The sequence below is a fragment of the Patella vulgata genome, chromosome 2 (assembly GCF_932274485.2).
Source record: "Patella vulgata chromosome 2, xgPatVulg1.2, whole genome shotgun sequence".
In the NCBI taxonomy this organism is placed as follows: domain Eukaryota; kingdom Metazoa; phylum Mollusca; class Gastropoda; family Patellidae; genus Patella; species Patella vulgata.
In genome coordinates, this window is record NC_065880.2 from 18,545,030 (window position 1) to 18,568,643 (window position 23,614).

General features: G+C 33.8%; 3 protein-coding genes across 3 annotated transcripts; 2 read left to right on the forward strand and 1 right to left on the reverse strand.

Annotated features, from left to right (window-relative positions):
* The first annotated feature begins 2,644 nt into the window (after positions 1-2,644).
* On the forward strand, positions 2,645-5,176 carry LOC126809676 (SH3 domain-containing protein Dlish-like). Its single transcript, XM_056098970.1, has 3 exons — positions 2,645-2,669; positions 4,389-4,658; positions 4,878-5,176. The coding sequence occupies exons 1-3, from the start codon at positions 2,645-2,647 to the stop codon at positions 5,174-5,176; spliced, it is 594 nt and encodes a 197-aa protein (XP_055954945.1).
* A 3,128-nt stretch (positions 5,177-8,304) lies between these two features.
* LOC126812204 (splicing factor 3A subunit 3) lies at positions 8,305-20,565 on the reverse strand. The gene is made up of 16 exons (XM_050538457.2): positions 20,378-20,565; positions 19,859-19,906; positions 18,948-19,000; positions 18,504-18,609; positions 17,561-17,633; positions 16,729-16,903; positions 16,453-16,525; positions 15,539-15,604; positions 14,774-14,842; positions 14,334-14,401; positions 13,754-13,867; positions 11,310-11,541; positions 10,241-10,351; positions 9,536-9,626; positions 8,984-9,039; positions 8,305-8,466 (listed from the first exon to the last, which is right to left on the reverse strand). Exons 1-16 carry the CDS (start codon positions 20,471-20,473, stop codon positions 8,389-8,391), a joined length of 1,509 nt encoding a protein of 502 aa, XP_050394414.1. The 5' UTR covers positions 20,474-20,565; the 3' UTR covers positions 8,305-8,388.
* Positions 20,566-21,035: 470 nt separating this feature from the next.
* LOC126812206 (putative tRNA (cytidine(32)/guanosine(34)-2'-O)-methyltransferase) lies at positions 21,036-22,452 on the forward strand. The gene has a single exon (XM_050538459.2). It carries the CDS (start codon positions 21,351-21,353, stop codon positions 22,326-22,328), a length of 978 nt encoding a protein of 325 aa, XP_050394416.1. The 5' UTR covers positions 21,036-21,350; the 3' UTR covers positions 22,329-22,452.
* The last annotated feature ends 1,162 nt before the right edge of the window (positions 22,453-23,614 follow it).

Here is a 23,614-nt window from a genome sequence, read left to right on the forward strand (position 1 = left end):
TTAAACGGTTTTTAAAACAGAATACAAATTGTGATTTCTAGCTGGTCCACAAGCGATTTTTCGAACAATCTGCGGCCATATTCCAGGAAGTGGCTTTCGGATATGCGCGATTATCAAAGGGGACCAAGATTTTTGGGTTATAAACATGCATTTCAAGTTTCATCAAAATCGGATCAAAATTGTGACCTCCAGAGTGTCCACAAGCTAAAAACGGGATTTTTCGTACAATCAGGGACCACACTCTATGAAGTTATGGTACTATAGATGCCAATATCGAAAGGAACCGAGATCTTTGGGAGAGAGACCTAATATTTCAAGTTTCGTCAAAATCGGATAAAAATTGTGACCTATCGAGTGTTCACAAACAAATTGTGGACGGACAGGGGTATAAAAACACACTTTCGTCTTCCTTTGTAAGTCGCGAGGGTGGGGGGATTCTGAGTGGCCTAGTGGAATAGTCTAGACCTAGAGCATCTCTTCATCTAAATTCGGCACTGCGAACTACCGGGTCTGTTTATGATAGAATTGTTATTTTATGTATTATTTGAATTATAATATCATGATAAATGAACAAACTTTTCCTTTCTGATTATAATATTATTATACATGTATTAAATCTGTTCGTTGCCATGTGTTATAGCCCGTGAATAAAAACGACTCTTTATCTACTAACACGGTTCGCACAAACTGTAAATATGACTGTTTATTCAGAGGGAGAATGTCAGTCATATTTTGAACAATGGTACATTTAATATATTACAACACATGTTACATCACAATTTCTTTCTAAAATAACTTTATTTTAACAAAAAGCGTTATACTAATATTAAACAACTAACATAACAGCAGTCCGGGTCGGCTTAATCTGTCTTCTGTTGTTCTATCAATATTTTGTCGGTCTCATGTCTAAGCCACTGTATCACATTCCTGCGAAATTTGGTTCACGTGGAAAATAGAAAATTTCACCCTGCAAGATGCCCCTGGGCGATCACTATGGGGCTAAGCAAATTGATTTGCACAATTCTGAATAAGAATCAACTGTGCAAGACATATGACATTATGTTTTATAAAATTCATCAAGCGGTCTAGAAGAATACGTTTAAAATGTCAATATGTGTCCTTTAATAGGGCGACCACCGAAGCAGAGTTAAGTGACTTGATGTGAACAAAAATGAATGACCACTATATAAGCAACATGTCTGCCAATTTGGCTCAAATCTACCAAGTTGAACGGTTCAGGAGAGATAAGCGAAATTGTCTCAAAAATATCCAAATTTGACCCCAGAAGGTGTCTCTGGTCATCATATTTCAAATGATCAAAATAAACATTGTCCAGTAATCATATTCAAATTAGTTTGAGATCTACTAATTAGTTACAGAATAAGACGTCGAAATTGTCTTTAAAATGTACATAATCAAAGATGCATTATGTAAGAATTAAATCTGCCTCCCCAAACCCCCACGCTCCCACCCCCTACCCCAGTTCAAAATCTGAATACGCACATCAAATGAAATGAAATGAAATGGGATTTAACGTCCTACTGTTCTGCTCCTAAACTGGGCTAATGAAGACGGGCATACGCCATACAGTGTGCTATGAGGGAAATTTTGCCCGGGCAGCGGTGCTACGGCCTACTCTTATATCGAATTCCAACTGCCATGGGATCTTTTACGTGCACACCAATATGTACACGGGACCTCGGTTTTCCGTCCCATCCGAACGACTAGACAGCTGTCCTTGTCAGGCCCTCCGTCATGCATCACTGACAAGGGGAAACCACGCCGGAAAATGTGGATGAACTTTCTCGGCCAGTGCAGGGATCGAACACCCGACCTCCAGGCTATCGAGCCAGCGTCTTACCCACTTAGCCACCAACAAATCCCGAAAGGCTGCAGTTCAGAACAAGATGTTGAAATGTCGCAAAATGTCTAAATTCATTTATTTACGGTTAGAATCAAATACAAATCAAAGTTGTCTATACGTATGATAGACAGGAAAATACGACCACACAACGCCTGACCAATGCGGGCGGAATATTCAGCGTCGGGTCAATGGGCATGGAAAAATGTAGGAGAAGTGGGCGTCGGCCCATTGGATAGTAACTGGATTGTCCATGTGGATTGTGTAAAATCTTTCAGAATGAAAAGACGTAGAAAGGAATAAAATGTCAAAAGTATGGTTATCTAGCTGTGATTGGAAACATGTCATCAGTCCAGGGCCCGTGAGATGGGGATGGGGAGCAGCTGGGACATGTGTCCATCGGTCCGTGCTCTAGAGGGGCCCGGAGGTATGCCGAGTAATGTTTTAAAAATGCACTGTTACTTGATCGTAAAGTAGAAACAAAAATTCTGAATGTGGAGAGACCCCCGACCCCTCGCCGAGTTGCTTGTCCCAGGGCCCGTGGGCCCTGCTCCAGTCACACATGATTTTAAACATGATCGTTTTTATTTTCTTCAGATAATTCGAGATATATGGCAGAAGGGACTGTAATAAACCTTTTTTTTTTATTAAATTAAAATAACATTTCTGGGACAGCTGCTTTAAGGGACTAGTTTCCTGGTTCCGCCCTAACAACTATTGTATCTATTCCACTCTAGAAGATAAAAAAATCATCACCTGAGTGTTCTTCGTGGTGCGTACGGGATGCGAGTTCGGGAGTGTTTTGAAGGTAGACACTAAAACATTACTCAAATTTATAAAGGGACAGAACCTCTTTTTAGGACGATAATTTAAATCTGTTATATCACATTGAATTTACGAGGGAGGTTTTTATTTTTTTTTAAATGTATTTTTTTACCGAAGAATGATTTTCATTTAAAAAAAGAAAAGAATTCTTTAGGTACTAATTCAAAAAAAAATAATCTCACAAGAACTATTTCAATTAAAGAAAAACCTACTTATCAATTAATTTATAATTAATGAGTTAATTACAAGTTATTTTATCCCGTAGCGACGCGATATTAATGACTTAATCAACGTTAATCCGGTCTAATGATGAATTAGTGAAGGACTGTTGATCCAACTGAGAATTAGCGCTTTAATCCATTACAATCCCGATGTAACTATCGAAACCTTCACACAAAACATGGAGAATTACAAAGCCTTCGGTATATCAAAAAAGAATTGTCCCTTCCGTTGCCGAAGGGTACATCCCAACCGCATGCTAAAGGCCAGACATGTGCCCGATCAAACGGGTTTTGATCTTTCCATTCTGAAGACGCTAGACGTAACTGTTATGTCTAAAACTGAAATAATAATTTGTTAATATATCAAATATTTTACTTGTATCGACATGTTAAAAACAATAAGCTAGATGACTATTATCCGTTATCGGTCAGCCATAACACGGGGTTTTATGAGAGAGTTATATCATAATCTATGACCAGTCAAAGTTGATTTCTAAGGAGTACACAAATATCTACATGTCGACAAAATGGCGTTTCTCTGTCCCAGCAGATCGGGGAAAAATAAAGAAAAGAAACAAAAAGGTAAGAAAACTTTTTATGAAAAATAGATAGGCTAAGCCAACTCAGCTATCGTGTTATTTTAATTGTCATTATCTATTTTCGACGTTCAGTATCGTAGTAAGAGCTTTGATTTGATTTTTATACTTAATTACATCAGTCATCAGCATTGCAAGACTTCCATTTCTGTTCGAGGCTGGGGCTAAGTGAAGGGGATGCAATGACGCATGTTGCGTCACAGGTTTGAGATTTTGTGCCCCGCAATGAAATGAAAAAAAAATCATGTGGTTTCACTTTCAATGTATTTTCAATGCTATGATTATATTCATAATGCTCATGAACCAGTGTCAAACACAAACTGTGACTCAGATATGCTACATTTCGACTCTTACTATGTCCCACACAGCCCAACATTTCTCAACCCCTTGGGCAGAGAATCCCTCCTGATATAAATATTGGGTTTTTGTTCCCCCGCACCGCAGGATCTGGTTTCTCATGCAAAATCAGCCGTCACCACGCCCTTGGTTCGAGGAACCTTCTCTAAGTGTCGGATTTAGATGGGTGCGCGGTCTACTATTTTGATTTTCCAAATATAAAGTTCTTGGATTCAATCTCTATCATAGATTAATTCAAAATGTTCCACTACTACTAATAGTAGTAATAATAATAATCCAATAGGGACTGTGACCCGAACCCAGTGCACGGTTACTCGCTTCGCTTTCAAAGGAATATGTTTGGCGCAATATATCCCGGTTGGAGCTGAGGTGCCATAAAACCACATTTCATTTCATTTCATTTGCTTTCAAAGGCCCACTTACATCCCTTCTCCTCACCAACTACCAATCGGCCTTTGCTCTCTAGTACAGAAATGTACTCGGTATAGTTTAAGTCTTCATTGATTAACGCCTTCTTTTATATTTCAGTCCCGTTTCTAGGACGTATAACAGGCAGTGCTAGTATTGATACTTTGGTTAGAGTAGGATTGGAAAAACAACATGGTCTGAAACCAGATTCTAGAATGGTAGCTCAACATGATTTCCTACCTTGTGGACAAAACGAACTGGAAATATGCAAAGGACAAGACGCCTATGTTTTATACAGAGAAAACGAATGGGCTTACGTTATAACCGAAGAGGGAAGGGAAGGGTTCGTTCCAAATTCTTTCCTCATACCTTACAAGACTTACCAAAGACGTTCGATGTTATCTAATCATGAGAATGATTTTACTATGTGGGAGATCGAAGAAGAGAGTGAGCCAGAAGATGATGAGAATAACAATAATGATATAGATTTTACTACTGGTGGTACTAATGGTATTAAAGGAATTACGACTGGGGGTGTAATGAGAAAGAGTGCAGATATTCTAAGTGGGGAAACTGAATATATTCAATTGAAATCTATTTGTACTAAAGATAGTACTGAAGTCAATACTGTTAGTTTTAAAGGCTTGAGTGCGGATTTTAATACTGGACACATTGATTTTAATAAGTCGGATGCTAGTAAATATGTAGTATTATTTGATTTATGTGGTATAAAAGACAACGATATTAGTGTTGAACAAGGAGAAGTTGTTCAAGTATTAAATAAAGAAGATAAAGGAAGGATGTGGATAAGAAAATCGAATAATAAAGAAGGATTTATACCAAGTTCATATTGTTGTTTATTAAAACAAGATCCAAGTATTAAAAGTAAAGGTAAGATGAGCGTTTGATATATTTAATTACTGGTCTGTATCCACTCAGGGACGATAAAAGAATCACGACTTCATACTTTATAGTCAAGGTATTGCAAAATTGAAAAAAAAAATATGTTTAATCTAACGTAAAATCTTTATGAACCAATAATACATCTTTAATGTAACATAATAAATCCCCAAACTAAAACACATTTATAATGAAACGAATCTGTCCAAATAGAAATTTTGAAGGGGCCCTAAAATCTTGGGAGCCCTGTGCAGCTGTACTGGGGTAACTAGGTTATCTTTAAACGGAAAAACACCCGAGTATAAAGTTTCAGGGTAAGTAGATAAGCAGTGCAAATTGACGTGTCTCACGCGAAGTTAATTTATATTTAATGCCAAATTGAAAAAATGTAATTTTTATGCTATTGTGGTAAATATGAGAAAAGCATTGTTATCACTGCTATACTATAGAAGAAACATTGGTTTTTGTTTTATGAAAGATTTACAAAGAGTTCTAATTGGCACAATTAGTCATGAGTAGGGACATTACTGACATTTGGGTGCTGTGGCATGCACAGATTTGGTGATGCCCAGGACCAACTCCTTGATTGTATGATGCCTAGTACTAAGAAATGTGAGGACCGAAGACATTTTAAATACTTCAAAACAGACGGAATGAAGAAATTAAATTGGGCAGCTTGTACAACAAAGTTAACAATGATAATTTCAAATTTCAAAAAATTAATTTAATTATCCTCTTGATTGGATGCCCTGGCCACCAGCCTCTGTCCGCTGCTGTTTGGACGTATTTTAATGCATGATATTTAAATAAAACTTATATTATTTGTTTCAGAAGACATTGTATCAGATGTTCCACCGCCATTACCACCAAGAGATTATGAACCGTTGAAAAGAAGTAAGAGTTCTGATACTGATATTATTCCAGATATTGATGAAACTGTTACCAGCAGACGAAGAAGTAGTGATAGTGGAGATACAGAAGGTGTTATAAAACCTAAACCAGTTTATCAGAACAATGGTTTACCTCGCCCACCACCATACAGACCAAAACCTATCATAAAGAACTCTTTACCAGACCATTTTAATTCTGATCCTGAACACACCAATAGATCTGTCAAGTGTCTCCAAGAAGGTGAGATTCCGGAGAATTTATCTAGGTCTTTGATAAATCTGCAACGCAATGCAGTTATCAGAATAAAAGACAATTCAAATAAATCAATACATGATAGTGTAGTTCCAGGAATGAGTGACAGTTTACTAGTAAGCAAGTCTTTGCTAAATCTTCACAACAATCTAGTTCCTGGTATAAAAGACAATTCAAAGAGGTCTGTGTTTAATCTCCAGGACAGTGTTGTTCCAGGTATTAAAGATTGTATGAATAGATCTGTGCATAAAATTCAAAGTCTGTTAGTTCCAGGAATAAGAGAAAATGTAAATAGACCTGTACAAAAGATGAAAGATTCTAGTCCGGTTATGCCAGGAATAAAAGACAATTTAAAAGTATCTGTACATAATGTTCATGATATACCAGTTCCAGCAATAAAAGGCAATTTTTTAGGATCTACACCAAATATCCATATTCCAGAAATAAAAGCCAATTTAAAAGGATCTGTACCCAATATTGATGACATTTCAAGTCTATCGATAAAAGACAATTTAAAAGCTCAGACTATAAGTAAACCATTTAATAAACCTCGATCTCCTGATTTTGTTAAGATGATTGTGATATGTGATTATAGAAGTTTAACAGAAACAGGTTTAAATGTAAAACAAGGAGAAATAGTGTTTATAGACTATAATAATCAACATTCTGTTGGTAAACTATGGGTATATTCACCGACAGCTAACATGTACGGTAATATACCAGCTACTATATTAAAACAACCACATCAATTAGATGAACAATTTACTAAAATAGCCTTAGTCTAAACTATCTATTCAAGTCTTATCAGCATCATCTGCTTTGTTCGAAAAAAATCAAGTGACTCTGGATATTTTTTGTTTTATAAACAATAAAATAAAAAAAAGTATATTGACCATATCACGTTCATATGGTTTGGTAATCATTTTAGAGATTCAACTTCTACAATATTGTAGTTCGCAAGGGATACCTCAAAAGATGTGATTATTGACTTGTGTAAATTAATAGATCTCCCTGTTTAAATGAATCCTGAACATCATAGAACACATAATGTCGTAAGATTTAACTAACAATTTACACGAATTTGAATAATTTATTCATGACCAGGTACAAACGACTCAATACAAAGGTATATAACTTTATATAGCCATTCCACTGACTTTATACCAGTATTCAGAAAAACAGGACATGAATTATGATATTTGTCTCAATCTTAAAGTGCTATGAAAAAGGATGAGTAACAATGGAAACCCACATGGCAATAGAAGAGGGTTAGTCAATTGATATTAAATCTCTCAGGATTTCAGGAACAGTTTTAAAGACATTAAACCTTTTTGATTTAAGTCAAAATAAAGTGTTGATCTGGTGTGTTATTTGAATTAGTGATTCTTTATTTGTTATGAAATATTAAGCGGAAGTTGTTTCTTGCTTTAACTGTTGACTGCTAAACACAAAATCAGCATTGCCTCTTTCTAGGGTTTGAAAATTTTAAATGTAGAAAGGTGTCACTTTGCACAATTATTCATGCATCAAATTTACTGAAATTGACACTTTATTTTTTCCCAATCGGATTAAAATACAGATCTATATTTCGTTTCGTTTTTTTATACTTTCAATGGCCAACACTACATGAAGATCTGACCAGTTGTACTGGAAGGTCACGTCAGGGAGCAGCTTTTGACCCTATCACTTCAGACATTGATTAATCAATTAGCGTTGACATTTCTAGTGGTTTACCCACAGTTCCGTTCAGAGCACGATAAGAACTCGCCGTAACAGACCGTTTCATTGTCTAATTCCTCACATCAACTAGAACACCTGTCATATAACAACTCTTCCAGATCCCAGTGTTGTTAAGACCAGTAAAAAGAAATTTTGAACTATAAAAAAAGAAATAAAATACCGGTAGGATCTGTGTTTTAATCAGATTGATTTTTTCCCAAAATAATTTTAAATAAGTAATCAATATTTAAATAATAAAACAGAACAACCAATATTGTATTAATCATTATATTTTTCTGATTACATGATTTTTATTTACATTATGTAAAACGACTGTAAAAAATGATGTGGTTATAAATTACAATAGTCCTTGTCGCTTTAAATCTTCAAAAGTTTTCTTTGTAACAACATTTCCTTGGGAATCTTCATATTCTTCCTGTAAATAGATATTTTATTCATTTAAATATTGACTAAAAAGGATAAATCAGGTGGACAGTGGCTTTGTCTGATTACTCTTCTTCAAATTAAAAATCCCAAAGGATCTTTAATGTGCACTATATCTCATATTTCCCTACGTGAGAACTGGGCTTGTAAAATCTTGAGGATTCTTCTCAGAGAAAATGACAATGTCAACTTGGGAAATATAAGCACCACAACCCCAAAGAAATTTGAAAATCTCTGCCATTTGCAAGTGCAAGATATACAAAGAGCGATACTAATATATATAACATTGTCTGATGTAAATTGTTTCTTTTAGGATTTTACTGGACCTTTGTAATAATGGAAACCTTTTAGAATTCTACTAGAGATTTGTAATAATGAAAACCTTTTATTGTAAAATTCTTATTTTATTAAATATATTTATAAACACTCTAATGTATATTTTTCTAAGAATACATGAAGAATAGTTTTATATATTGTTAATTTATCAAATAAATGATTATAAAACCTACCTCTTGATCTGGCTTCCATCTTCCTTGTTCTTTACCAGATTTTATTTTCTGCCATACTGTAATATACAAAATATACACATAAAATTTAAGAGAGGGAGAGAAATGGGGTTTAACGTCCACTCGACACAAACTAGGTCATTTTGGGACTAACACATGGTTCAATTTTATTTCCATAATTTGCTTACACGTAGGGTTTTTTGGCAGGTTAGACAGGGTGACCCTACTCCTTGTCATGTACAACCGGGAAATCGAAACCACATCAGCTGATTCAATGACAGACCTTATGATACAGCGCACGTGCTAACCATTCGGCCCTCCAACCCCCCCTCATAAAATTTAAAGGGACAGATGCTATGATACCACCAAATCATGCACTAACTGTTTAATTCAAACTACCCTTGACAAAAACCCACAATAGTCCTAGCACCTATCAATATCAAACAATATCTAAATTTTATAGTTTCTAATAAATCTATGGAAATTTTACCATTGGGTAATCATATTTTTCTCCAATTTCTGACCAATTTATATGATTAAATAAAGAATACTTACATGCTAGAGCATCTTCTATAGATGTTACATTAGCAAAATGTGCTGTGTTAGGTATTCCTAAACATCTCATACCATGAGCATGGCGCCATTCCTGTAGAAAATATATAGCATTCATTTAATTAAAATCTGATTTAAACAAAAAGTGATGTTTTGCCATGACGACAGAGTGGGAACCTCTTATCCAACTAGATAACCCCCAGTGGACAATTCCACCGGAGATAGGTTTTTCCAGGGAAGTAGTATTTTTTAAATGTATTCTAAACTGTAAAAGGTCCACACCCTGTCATAGTATCATGAACAACACTTGTTACTTATTTCACTGTATAATAAACACACGCCCCCCCCCCCCCACTTTTAAGAACCAAGTATTTAGACTATTATCAAGTCAGATGATTTATTAAACATCAATCCACCATGCACAATTTCAAGGGAGGAATAACATTCTACACCAAATACATTATGATATCAAAGAAGCTATGAGTTCATCAGACTGCATTAGAACATCATTACAAGAGTTCATGATTGTGCATCCTCCATTTGCTCAAAATATATTTGATTACCGGTATATTACATGTATATTCTAATTGATAATATCATATATTTTTCACACTTTGCATTTCATACATCTTATACTTTAACATTTTCTTCACACAATATAAATTGGTTCTTTTATAGTATTTGAAACAAACATTTATATCAACTTACTGCAAAATGTCTCTGAAAAGCTTTTGGTCCTCTGTATGTAAAATTACCACAGATTTCACAGCTATAGGAGAGATTTAATCCATGTAGTTTATATAACCAATACGGTATAGGCTGTAAAACAATATATTCTATATATATTAACAAAATAGCATCTTAAATACCACAAACACATTATAACCTGAATCATAATTTAAAACTGTTAATGTAATCACTCAGTTTAGACAGGTACTCCTATCTTATTGATGTTCATATTATGTACTGAAACCTTTTATTTGGCTCATCAACGTAGCACTTGGTCAAGGCCATTTTCTAATAATTTATAATAGTTTTTCTAGGTTTGTGTCTACATTGAAAAAGTAAAGAGGAGAATTTTGGCCAGACAGCAATGTTTCTGTCTATAAATACTCTTTTCATCAATCTTATTAAAATACAGATCTATATTTCGTGTTTTTATTCTATTCCATGGCCTACACTACACGAGGTCATATGAGTGGCTTTTGACCCTATGATGTCAGACTTTTGATTAACCAATCATTGTTGAACGTTTCATTGGCTAATCCCTCACATCCTTCATAACACTTTTCCAGATCCTAATGTAGTACAGACTAGTAAAACTAACTTTTGAACTATAAAAACGAAACGAGAGAGAGAGAGAGAGTTTAACGTCTATAGGACACAAACTAGGTCATTTCGGGACTAACATAAGGTTCAATTTTATTTCAATAATTTGCTTGTGCGTAGGGGTCATTAGCAGTGGGAGGAAACCGGAGGACCCGGAGAAAACCCACGAGGTTGGACAGGGGACCTTACTCCTTGTCAGTACAACCAGGGATTCGAAACCACGCCAGTTGACTCAATGAAAGACTTTATGATACAGCGTGCACGTGCTAACCATTCAGCCATCCAACCCCCCAAAACGAAACGAAATAGGATCTGTGTTTTAATCAGATTGTCTTTTTCTTTTTTTTGAATTCCAAGTGACCTTTGATGTGCTCTGCCATCTGAAGTGGAAAGCAGACAATCACAAAGGATCATGGGATTTTTCATAAACTATTTCCTCTATACTAACCTTTCCATCCCAACCTAAGGGTAAATTTTTGGGGTTATATGGAATATCATTTTCATCATCTGATTCATTGTCAGACATATTTTCTTCATCCGAATCTTCTCGTTCAGCATCTGTACGTGCTTGTTTACGTTGTACGTTATCTCTTGTAGATGCTCGTTGTTCACCTAATAGTTCAGTCATACGGTAAGCCTGGGCCTCTAAAGCTGCTAAATCTCTCTGTTTTTCTGCATCTCTATAAAAAAAATGTTGACAAATGAACTGATATTTGGATACATAAAGATAGTATTAATCAATTATTCACATCGGAATACAGATATATACTAATGTCCAAAAGAAAGTATACACCAAGCATTTCGTCCTACTTCAAACAAAGTCATTTTTCCATTGTATGCTGTACAGTGTTCATTTTTGTTTTGTCGTTTATTTGCTTAGAAATATTGAGTTTGGACACACGAGACATGTTCAGTGTAGTTTTATCACATTTTTTTTTATTTAAACAAAACTTAGTCATATTTTTAGTGTGTATACTTTCTTTTGGACATTAGTATATATAAGTCTTTTGTCTTTTTTGGGAATACTTAAATCGAATTTTGTATTTCCATACATGAAATAAATATTGTTTAATTTAGCCAAATTTTCATATCTTTTAAGTGATAGTTGTCTTCTTTTCCATTTAATAAATACAATTGTAAAACAAAAATAAAAATTGTTGGAGTGCCCAAGTTCAGGGCGCTGTTTCACAAAAACTTAAATCTCCTTAAAATCGTCTTAAACTAAAATTCCATCCTAACTTAAGATAGATGCGTTTCACAAAACGATTTTAAGCATTTTAGATAAAATCAACTAACTAAAATAATATTGTAAGTTAAAATTGTATCTTAACTTAAAATAGTGGCGTTTCACAAAGCTATTTTAGGGACAATCTTAACTAAAATCAATTTTAACTTAGGACAGCCGTCACCCTCTCGTAACTTAAAATCACGACATTAACAAACATTGATTAGAGCTATGTTGTGGGATCTATTGCGACATATGGATATATTTGGAATAATGATAATATTGCCAATGGCCCGGGTTGTATACTATCATTCACAAAAATAATTTTCATTCATTTTTTTTTTCATTCCATGGGAAATATAGCTGCGGCACACCCGTTTATTTTATTGTAAGGCAATATAAGCAATTAGATGACGCCCCAAATTAAAACCCCAAGAACAAAAAAACCTCAAAACCCCAGTAAACAAAACTCTTTGTTACTATTTTATATATTACCATGATTCAAGTATAAATTATACTATTTTCAAATAATTAATAGACCAAAAAAAAACCTAAGAGAGAGAGAGAGAGAGAGAGAGAGAGAGGGGGGGGGCTTTTCCTGACTAAAACATGGATAATTTTTTTTTAATAATTCGCTTGGATGGGCGACTCTGTCAAGTACAACCGGGGGATCGAAACCCCGTCAGTCCTATAATACTACTAGATACACCATATGCAAAGTATTTATGGCTTTGTGATTATGATGATTTATATAGGAGCCAAGGGTATTTTATATTTGGAAAAATCATTTTAATTTAGTAAGATAGATAGGCAATAAGGAGTGTGGCACAATGGGATTTTCAAATTATTTTTGAAAGGGTTCATGGAACTGACATTTCAAATCTAGGCATCGCCGTAACATTGGTTTTTTCGTGTATTAGTTTAAAAGTTCTTAAAAATCGACAATAGTTTAGTCTAGATTAATCGTTTGAGTCAGAAATATCACATGTTTGTGACAATTTCTCAATAGTTTCTGTTATCCAAAATACCATAAAACTATGAAATTCAAGCGATTTAGTTTATCGATACGCATTATTTCCATTGAAGCCTGCGAGTAAATCAAATGCCAAGGTCACGAAAGCGACATGCAAGTTCAAGGCCAACCAACTGATACATTTCAAAACAAAAAACACGCAATAAACTTATCTATTTCATCTCTCTACGACTGACTGACCATGTGCAGACATTGTTACAATGTATGAGACCCTCCTCATTGGTATTGTAACGGTTAGTTCAACCTGGCAAAGTTTTCAGTTCTGAAGCGTGTACGCTCACACCCTATGTGCCCTCACCGGAATTGTGCACTGCGCGAGCGCAAGCAATTTTAACTAAAATCTATTAAAATTGCATTTTAAGTTTGATTTTAGTTAAAATCTATTTTATTGATTTTATTGATTTTAGTTTAAGTTTTTGTGAAACAGGGCCCAGATTTCTCGTTGATTCCATATCCAGGTCTTCAAGCCACTCTTATGTCTTATATTAATAAATACGATTGCTAATGTAAACACTTCAAGTAGAGCTGGGTTGACTGTTCCCCAATCCAGATTCAGAAAAAACATAAGTTATCGGAATAACAATAGAATTCTTACAAAAAAAACCTGAGAAACTGGTTGACAAAAATAACTTACTTAGATTTATTAGTAGTTTTTCCTGGTTTAGATTTGGCAAATAAATTAGGATCTAAGTCTTCCATACTTTTACCCTTTGTAGAGAATAATCTTTGTGCCCTTTCTTCTAATGTTCTAAATTAAAAATATAAGTAATAATTACTACACACTGTATATATAAAATAATCTAATCTTACTAGTTTCATCATATGAAATACTCCTAGTTGTGACTGTAAAACTTCTATATTTTCAATAGGTCTTATGACATGATCAAGAAAACAAACAATATACATAGAAATGAAATGGGGTTCTGAATTCACCACTATGTGTTCTTACTGTATAAATACAGCTTCTACATTGACAATGAAAGAATTTCTTTTATATTTTCGTATAATCATAAAAATTTCAAACCAAATCCTGCATGTATAATTTGTTATATTGTTTCTCCTAGAAAGTCTGTGAAGATTCAATGTTTTTCACATAAGACTAGTGTAATCAGAAACTGTTTTGTGGCAAGATTAACCAGATATTATTTTGTGTATATAGCTAAACGAGAAACAAAGAAGTGTGTTTAAATGATAACAATGTGTTCGGTACTTACCCTCCACATTTAACACCTAAAGCCATTAAAGCCGACTTTAACCTATCTAATCCAAGAGATGCCAATTCCTGTAGACAACACAAAATAATATTTAAAAAATTATATAATATCAGACATAAGCTATAATTATTTTTTAGAGTGTACTAAATATAGAAGCAATAATTTCATGTAATCTCAAGAAATTGTGGATGATGAATGGTGGCGATGGCAATATACGACCATATCACTGCCAAGCCTAATGGACTAAATTCAGTCAAGAAATTAATGAAGGTAAAAATTGGAGTGACACTGTCTATTAAAAATTTACAAAATCAGATGATGCATGCAATAATACCATGCTTATCAGCAGATCCCACTGATATCTATTACTGCATAATAATGTAACTGAGGAAAAGATAACAACAGTATAAAGTTTGATGAAATGAAGTAAACTGACTTACCTCCCATGATGAGAAAGCAGAGAGATCTAAATGAGCACCTGTATGTGTTAAAGCACCACTAGCCTCTTTCTATAAACAAAATTAGCACAATAAATGTAAACATACAGTAAATATGTCCACAACTAGTACTATTCAAATATTCACAGGACAAAAATATAAGTGTGTCACTAACTGGCAGCCTGTCTACACGAATGATATAAGGAGCGCTTTTTATGTCTTGATCTAAAGTCAAAGATAATTCAGGGAAAGATGAATGGAATACAGTAACCTTTAATGGGGTTTAACCTCCACTTGACACAAACTAGGTCATTTCGGGATTTACATGGATTATTTTATTTCAATAATTTGCTTGCACGTAGAGGTCTTTAGCAGTAGGAGAAAACCAGAGGACCCAGAGAAAACTCATGAGTTTGGACAGGCGACCTTACTCCTTGTCAAGTACGACCGCGAAATCAAAACCACGCCAGTTGATTCAATGACTGACCTAATGATACAGCACGCACGCCCTAACCATCCGGCTATCCAACCCCCAACCTCAAAGAGAGAAAACCTGTTTTAGAGAATTGATCTGTGGTGGATTGACTCATTCATGAAAACCTCATTATCACATGTTATAGTCGTGATGTTATAGTAAATTCACAATTGCTAAATTAAAGTGTACCTCCCTAACAAAATTAACAATCATCCAATTATAAAAGTGCTACATCTTCATTACATCTCAGTATATACTGAAGAAATTTATATTTTGTATATTAGAAAACTTACAGGCCAACCAGGAAATACACCATCTGCCCATTGATTTTCAAAATCTTTACTAACTGCCTCCATTTCCTGAATAAAAATATGACAATAATATAAGAGAGAAACAGAGAAATGGGGTCTAACGTCCACTTGACACAAACTAGGTCATTTCGGGACTAATATATGGTTCAATTTTATTTCAATAATTCGTTTGCACGTAGGGATCTTTAGCAGTGGGAGGAAACCCACGAGGTTGGACAGACGACCCTACTCCTTGTCACGTACAACTGGTGAATCGAAACCACGCCAGTTTACTCAATGACAGACCTTATGATAAAACGTGGACGCACTAACCATTCGGCAGCACCTCAAGTCCCATGTAGCAGCACCTCCAGTCCATGTTGAATCCCTAGTCTTCACAAAACCCAAGTCCAGTTTACATTGCAAGATCATCAAATGAGTCAGCAATTCAGTTTTGACAGACTTGTTTTCTCAAACCTATAGAACATCAGACAGCTGGGTTATTATCAGTAAAGCATGTACCGGAACTTATTGTTAAATACAGCGGGCCTCAAATTGACCTGGTATGAATGTACAATGCGCATAAACTCTTCTCTTGCCCGCTAAGCAAATTTACCTCCAACTCTATCAAAATTTAATGCACCACAATCTGAAGGTTTGGATGATAGAGTCCTTAGCTCTTTAATGTTGTGTGTTGTCACTAATGCCGAATCCGAGTCTGGTTACAATAAATATTTCAAGTCTTGTCACAAGTCTGACTTAAGTTCCCACTTCTGCTAATTAACTATAATTAGCCAGAGTCATTTGCTGGTGCACAAATTTATTAAAAAAAGGTGATAAATATGGTAGTTTTTCATAAAAGTCAAAAGTTTCAGATGCTCTAATACAGAAACTGTGTAAAGTAAACTTGGACTTACATCATTTAAATCTAGTAATGGTTTAACTCTACTTAGATAATCTGCTAGATAATCCAGTAGAAATCCTAAATATCTGTAAATAAACAATTAAATATTAGAACTGACATCAAAACAAAATCTAGGAGAGGAGGAGGGGAAAAGAACAACAGTTAGTCAGTCAAATCAATAAACAAGACGGTAATGGATATAAAAGTAAATATACTTAATTTTGTAAAAATTAAATTTAGTATCTTATTATATATTAAAAACATATTAGTTTTAATTCAATATACATACTCTCTGTAAGCACTGTTTTTCTTGTCTTTAGGTATATCAAATAGTCTATCAAATACAGTTAAATACATAACATAATCAATCTTCTCTACAGCCTTTAAATTCAGATATTTCTCATAACATTGATGTAGATCTAAATATCTACCATAACCTTCTTCATCCGTGAAATCCACTAAATCTAGATAGAAAAGTCAAATCAAGCCATAAGTTATGTTCATATCACATAAAACAACAAGATTTCAGTTTTCTTTTCCTCTGGCTTTTATTTGTTTTAAAAAAAAATAATTAATGACCTGTGACATCAATTACTGAGTAAACTTCTCAAATATAAGAAAAACTATAGAAATATCTTTGAGTCCAAAGTTTTAGTGAAGACCCCAGATTAAACGAAGGGCTGTCATGTTGCTGTTAATGGATAGATATGATTAAATAGGAAGAATAGACACACTCCCTCAATAGCTCAAGTATCAGAAGTCAATCCAGCAATAGCCAGAGAGGGATTCCTCGGGTCATTGCTTCTGGAATATGACTACCTGTTACTATATACATGTAGCTAATTGAGGGTTATAGTTTTGAATTGGATTGTAAATCCGAAAATAGTTTGTAGAAGGTAACATAAATATACACAGGACACAATTCTATGGAAAACAATTATTTATATATAACTGAGCAAGATTTGCTTGAAAGGCTAAAGAATCACAGTCAAAATGTTACTCAGTAATTAACACTTTTATTCTGTATATTTAAAGTTCAATTACTAAATGCCATTGAGACAAATTAAGGGAGGGAATTTCTATGTTAACCATAATAGTATATATCTTTATTCAAAACATACTTTGTGTTTCATCAGCGCCTGCCTCTCTCTGTTTGGTTAATTCTTCAAATTCAACGGACATAGGTATACTGATCTATAATAAATAATAAAGTTTTTGTTAAAGATACATTATGGGAGATTAGACAAAGAGCTGGCAGTTCTCACTATAATAGTTAAAAACTAGATGATGTAAAGGGAATTTGCTGAAAATTTCAGTCAAATTGACCCACTCTAAACGAGAAATTACTGACTGAATTTTGGGCCTAGCGATCGATAAAGTCGGTACGATAAAAAACATAGTCTTGATTATCCATCTTTTGATTTAAACATGGATGAGCGTTGAGCAGAAGATTGGATTATAATCCAGTAAATATTGCAGGCTAGCGATGACATCTAGAGTTGATTATGGTCTGGATAGGTTAATTAATGTCTAATTAATAGTTTATAACATTTCAGGCCTAAAGAAAAACCTTCAATTGGCAGATTTAGCTCTTGCATAATGTATGTTTAACATGGACAATAATGAAATCCAAAATTTTATAGAGTCTGTGAAATAAAATATAAACTTAAAGGCACAGGTTTGCAGGTCAAATCTGCTTTATGTTTGTATGTGTAAACTATTAGCCCTAAATGGCTTCTATTCCAAACAATGCAACGAATGTAGTGCATAAATCAGTGTTGCATTGACCTTTTAAATTTACATACTTCCTGATCATGGTTGCCTGATTATCAAATGGGGGAGTGCACCAATAACCTTTGGATCATGTAACTTAGTTACCCATTTATGTTAAATTGTTGATTTCATTGGATTTTATGCGTGGGTTTGTGTTGTGGAATGACAGTCTGTCAATAGATAGAAAAAAAGTCAGTACTGAGATATAAAGACCTCTGCTTACTCTTTTGAATAAAAGCTTAATTGTGTAAAGCTTGCCTTTATTTTTAGCTCCTTTACGATATTGCTCACCTCATTTGGATGCAGATTGTGAAATTTTTCAATGGCTACAAGCCTGGATCTGAATTCTGAATATTCATTAGGACCAGCTAAAGCTTGAATTTCCTCCTTTCTGAGTCTATAATATAAATAAATAAGTTAGTTAGTCATTTATAATATAAGTTAAAATTTCTTAATTATTTACTTGACTGGTGCTTACATGACTTTAGAAAATTGGACAATATGTGCAAGTTACCCCATGGGTAAATATATACATTGAAGCACACCACATATTTAAATAGACTGATTCTTTTTTTTTTGGTCTGAGCGATTAATCATAAAGTAAGTGTCAAAGATTAAAAAAAGATATGAACAAATCCATATTAAGCACTGCCTTATCACATTTCAAATTAACCAAGTAAAATAAAAATGCAGTCTAGCCCCCCACCCAATTTACGGCATAGAAGATATACTAACCCATCATTATCATCATATAAATCCTTTAATTCTACTGTACATTCAACATATCTCTGAAATATAAATGATCAACTATATAGTATTGGTATTAACACATAATACTTATACATGTAGCAATAAATTATTAATTATTATACCATAACCGTAGCATAACATGATATTAATGAAATGAAATGAATATCAAACTGTGATGGATGGTTTCATACAAAATTTCAAAGGTATTTAGATAAAGATAGATTTAATAAAGTATATGGCATACATGTAACTGATCAGAAAATATAAAAGTCTCTGACCATCCTTTGAAGGATTTTGAACCCCCTGTAAACTACAGTATTATGAAAGTTGAATTATGAAGAAAAAATGGATTGAAAAAGTGTCAACATTCGGCATCCTCTGACGATGACATAAACATATAGTTAAAACAAGATGGTCTCTTTTAATTCCAAATAAATCTAACCTGGGAGATTATTGGTATCTAACGTTGACATTTTTAAATACATGCAATTAATTCGAGATACATTTTAGTGTAGATTAAGCTGGCAAAAATAAGATTTTGTACAAAAAATGAAAATGCAAATGACCATCAGTGACTTTAACTTTATAGTAGAATTAGGATATAAACTCTCAAGACAAGACAACATGTATATAATACTAACGGTATATGTACTTCTTGTCTCAGATGTAAATAATATATTACTGTACCAAATGTTTTGTAACAAATATACAAGGTTATACCATATCACATGTACCCTGTATTGTTTTGTTTTAGAGACTATAATTTGATTAATAAAAGGGCAAAAATGTTAATACACTTATTCCAATTAATACCAATAACTAGACATGACTATGTACCTAATACTACCCATTATTTGGGAGGTATTAGGTCAATTGTTCTACCACCATTAACTTACATCCAACAGCTGCTTCAATCTGTGATCTGAATTAATTTGTTCTCTCAACTGAAAAGCAATAAGGACAACAGTGTATTTTTTTTTTTACTAAAAAACAGTAATGGCTGCTGTCTTAGACACAGATTAAAAATCAATAACTTTTAAATCAAACATCAAACATGTCGTATGGACAACTCAACCAACGTATTTCTATATAACGAAATAAAACTATGTCGTGTGGACGAGTCAACCAATGCCTTGTGGATGACTCAAGTTGCTCAACCAACGAGTATTGATATACCACACGACCGTTTTGCAGTAAAAAGTTGCCCAGTAAAACTGATTGGGGGCCGATACTTTCCTGAAAAGGATTTAAGAGGACGGTTTCTGAACGTACAGGGCGAGTATAATGAGACATACGTTCAGGGCTGAACTTCTAGTATTAGTAGAGTTGTAAAACGGTCGAGAAGTCTGAGTCTCTAGTCCGAGTCTGAGAGTGAGACTGATCAGTATAGTAAGCAATTTCAATTATTTTCTTACGGATCTTTTCGGATGGAGCATTTCTTTGGTCATTCCATCCATGGTTCTTTCTCTGTCTTCATGATAGCGTCGTTGTTGTTCCAACAGCGACTCCATTGTTTAGAATTTATTTCATAAAAAGAAAATATTTGGCTGTTTTACAGAAAACAACGCGAAACGTTTTCCACCAGTACCTAAAATTTATGGAATTAGAAAAATATAGCGAAACGAAAAATAAATTGAAAATATATATTCTTAGAAATTAGTGGTTTTCCCCATCTTAATGATCTTTATCTATATTAAAAGTAAAATAAATCCATAGCTGTTTTCTTTATCAAATCGTGTAAGTTAGCTAGACAAAATTCGTTTTTCGGTTAAACAAACCTGTTTTTATATAAAGATTTCCAAAATGTGGATTGGCATATTTCATTTATGTTTGTACATAAAAGATTCAGTCATATTTATAGTATCTTCGACAATTTAGATCATTGAAAAAATGCCATTTTGTTAACCCATTAATTAATAAGTCAATTTATTCATTAATTCTCTGTTAATGTTAGTTGTAAACCTGGAACATAGTTTGATGAATCCGAGGACAAACAAAATTTACAACCTGCACCAGTTAATTTGGCAAATAATGGGATGCAGCCCCTCACCTTTCATATCATTGACGTCATTGTTTTATGTAATATTCCGTGGGTAATAATAATAATAACAATAATATCCAAATCTATATGCAAAATCATTGTTAAGATATGTGTGATTTATTATAATATGGTAATTGACCAAGGAACGTTTTTTTGCAATTATTGGATAGTCCATAAATGGAGTGCCGATATGAAATTGTGTCGTAAATCAACCACGACCACTAAACCCAGATTGCATGCTGCAAGAAAAAACAGAAATCGAGCAATACCCAAATAAATATACGTAAATAATTAATTGATACAGAATATAGATAAATATAACAGCAAATAATTAATTTCGAAATATTATGGGTAGATCCTCTAAAGATAAGAGAGATGTGTATTATAGACTTGCCAAAGAAGAAGGATGGAGAGCAAGAAGTGCTTTCAAGTTATTGCAAATAAACAATGATTTTGGTATCTTCAAAGGTGTTAAACGTGTGGTCGATTTATGTGCGGCTCCTGGTAGTTGGAGTCAGGTTTTATCCAGAAAATTACGAGGCAACGATGGGGACAAATCAGATGCTAAAATAGTTGCTGTAGATCTCCAAGCAATGGCCCCAATTCCAGGAGTTATTCAAATTCAAGGCGATATCACCAAAAAGTCGACTGCTGAAGAAATAGTTGGTCATTTCGAAGGAGAATCGGCGGATTTGGTTGTTTGTGATGGGGCACCTGATGTCACTGGTCTTCATGATATTGATGAATACATTCAAGCTCAGTTGCTGTTAGCTGCACTAAATATCACAACACATATTCTTAAATCCGGTGGAACATTTGTTGCCAAGATATTTCGTGGAAAAGATGTCACTCTTTTGTACTCCCAGCTAAAACTATTTTTTCCCTTGGTGACTATTTTCAAGCCTAGAAGCAGTAGGAATTCCAGTATAGAAGCATTTGTTGTATGTGAAAATTATTCTCCACCCAAGGGGTACATACCAAACATGTCAAATCCTTTATTGGATCATCATTATGACGTGGACTTTAATAGCCTGGAAGGACCTAACCGCATCATTGTACCTTTCTTAGCTTGTGGTGATTTAAGTGGCTTTGATTCGGACAAAACATACCCACTAGAACTTGAACCAGGAAAAGGATATACATATCATCCCCCAACCCAATCACCTATTAATCCTCCTTACAAAGATGCATGTTATCTTCGAAAAAATGACTTGTTAACTAAGCCAAGTTTGAAATCAAACGGTGATCAGATAAGTCAGAGTGGTTCTGAAACAGAGTTAGAAGGCGCAACTTGTGAAATAAACAAGCTAAATATCAAATCTTAGTCCTATTTCACAAGAGTACGGAGGTGGTTTTAAAACTGAACGATTTAAAAAGATATGATTTGCCATTGTACATATAACTCGTAATCACTGGACTGAATCCAATAAATAATAACATACATTTTAATATATAACGTTTTATTATTCTTTCTTAATCACATTCTACTTTTACTAATCAAATAAATATATAAGATATATAATCCTACATGTACATTGTACCTGCAAAAAATTGGTTTGGCAGTACATGTACAATGTACTTTGTAAATTAGTACTCATGTACATACTGGTATGGTTTATTATATGAAAACGGTTTAACATTCTACTTTTCTGCACCAACCAGGCTAATGAAGAGAATACAGTATATGCCATGCAGTGTGCAATAAAATTTGGCCCAGGCAGCAGTGGTTCTATCTAGTGCTGGCATGCATACGATAAACACAAATTGGACGTGGCTCTGACAAACACACACACAGGGGTGACGGCAATATGTCGATATTATGAATGTGGATGTATAAAAAATAGTGACCAGGTTAATCCATCAAATCAATATTTTCCTTTCTTAAATACAAGAAAACTAAGACTTGCAGGGAAATAACAAACAATTAACTTCTGTAAATGGTCAGATTCCAACATTCCATAATTCCAAATCATATGACCCGTCTTTATTAGCCCGGTTGGTGCAGAAAAAAAAAACATTAAACCCTAATCACATGATAAGTATAAGTGTTCTGAAAGATGAAGGACATGCTTATTACATCAGTTTATTATAAACAACACATTTATATATCACATATTGATACTTTCATCATGAACTTTTTTATAAGGTCCATGCTTTCACTACTGCCCTACATGTATATGACTATGATAATATTTCAAAGTCTAACCAACAATGCACATCATGATTAAAGTAAATAGAACACACATGCAACTATTGATTAAACAGCCTGGACATTAGTGTATGTACATCTTCCTTTCTTAAATACCTATTTCACAGTAATGAAAATTTCTACAATAAAAATAATTATTTCTACAATTTGGAATTTCTACTAGTGTCATTGTAGTATATGTATGTACAATTACATGTAAAAATAAAAATAGTGGGTCCTCTGATGGACCAATGGGAGAAGGCCGACACTTAAATGTCTTTTTACTGAACTATTTATAAGCTTGTATTGAGCAACATAATTACAGTCATTCATTCATATTAATAAATCTACATCAGTAAATGAGCATAAGAACAATAAAGGTTATTCAATTTTTTTTCAAATATTAGTATAAAGACTGGGATA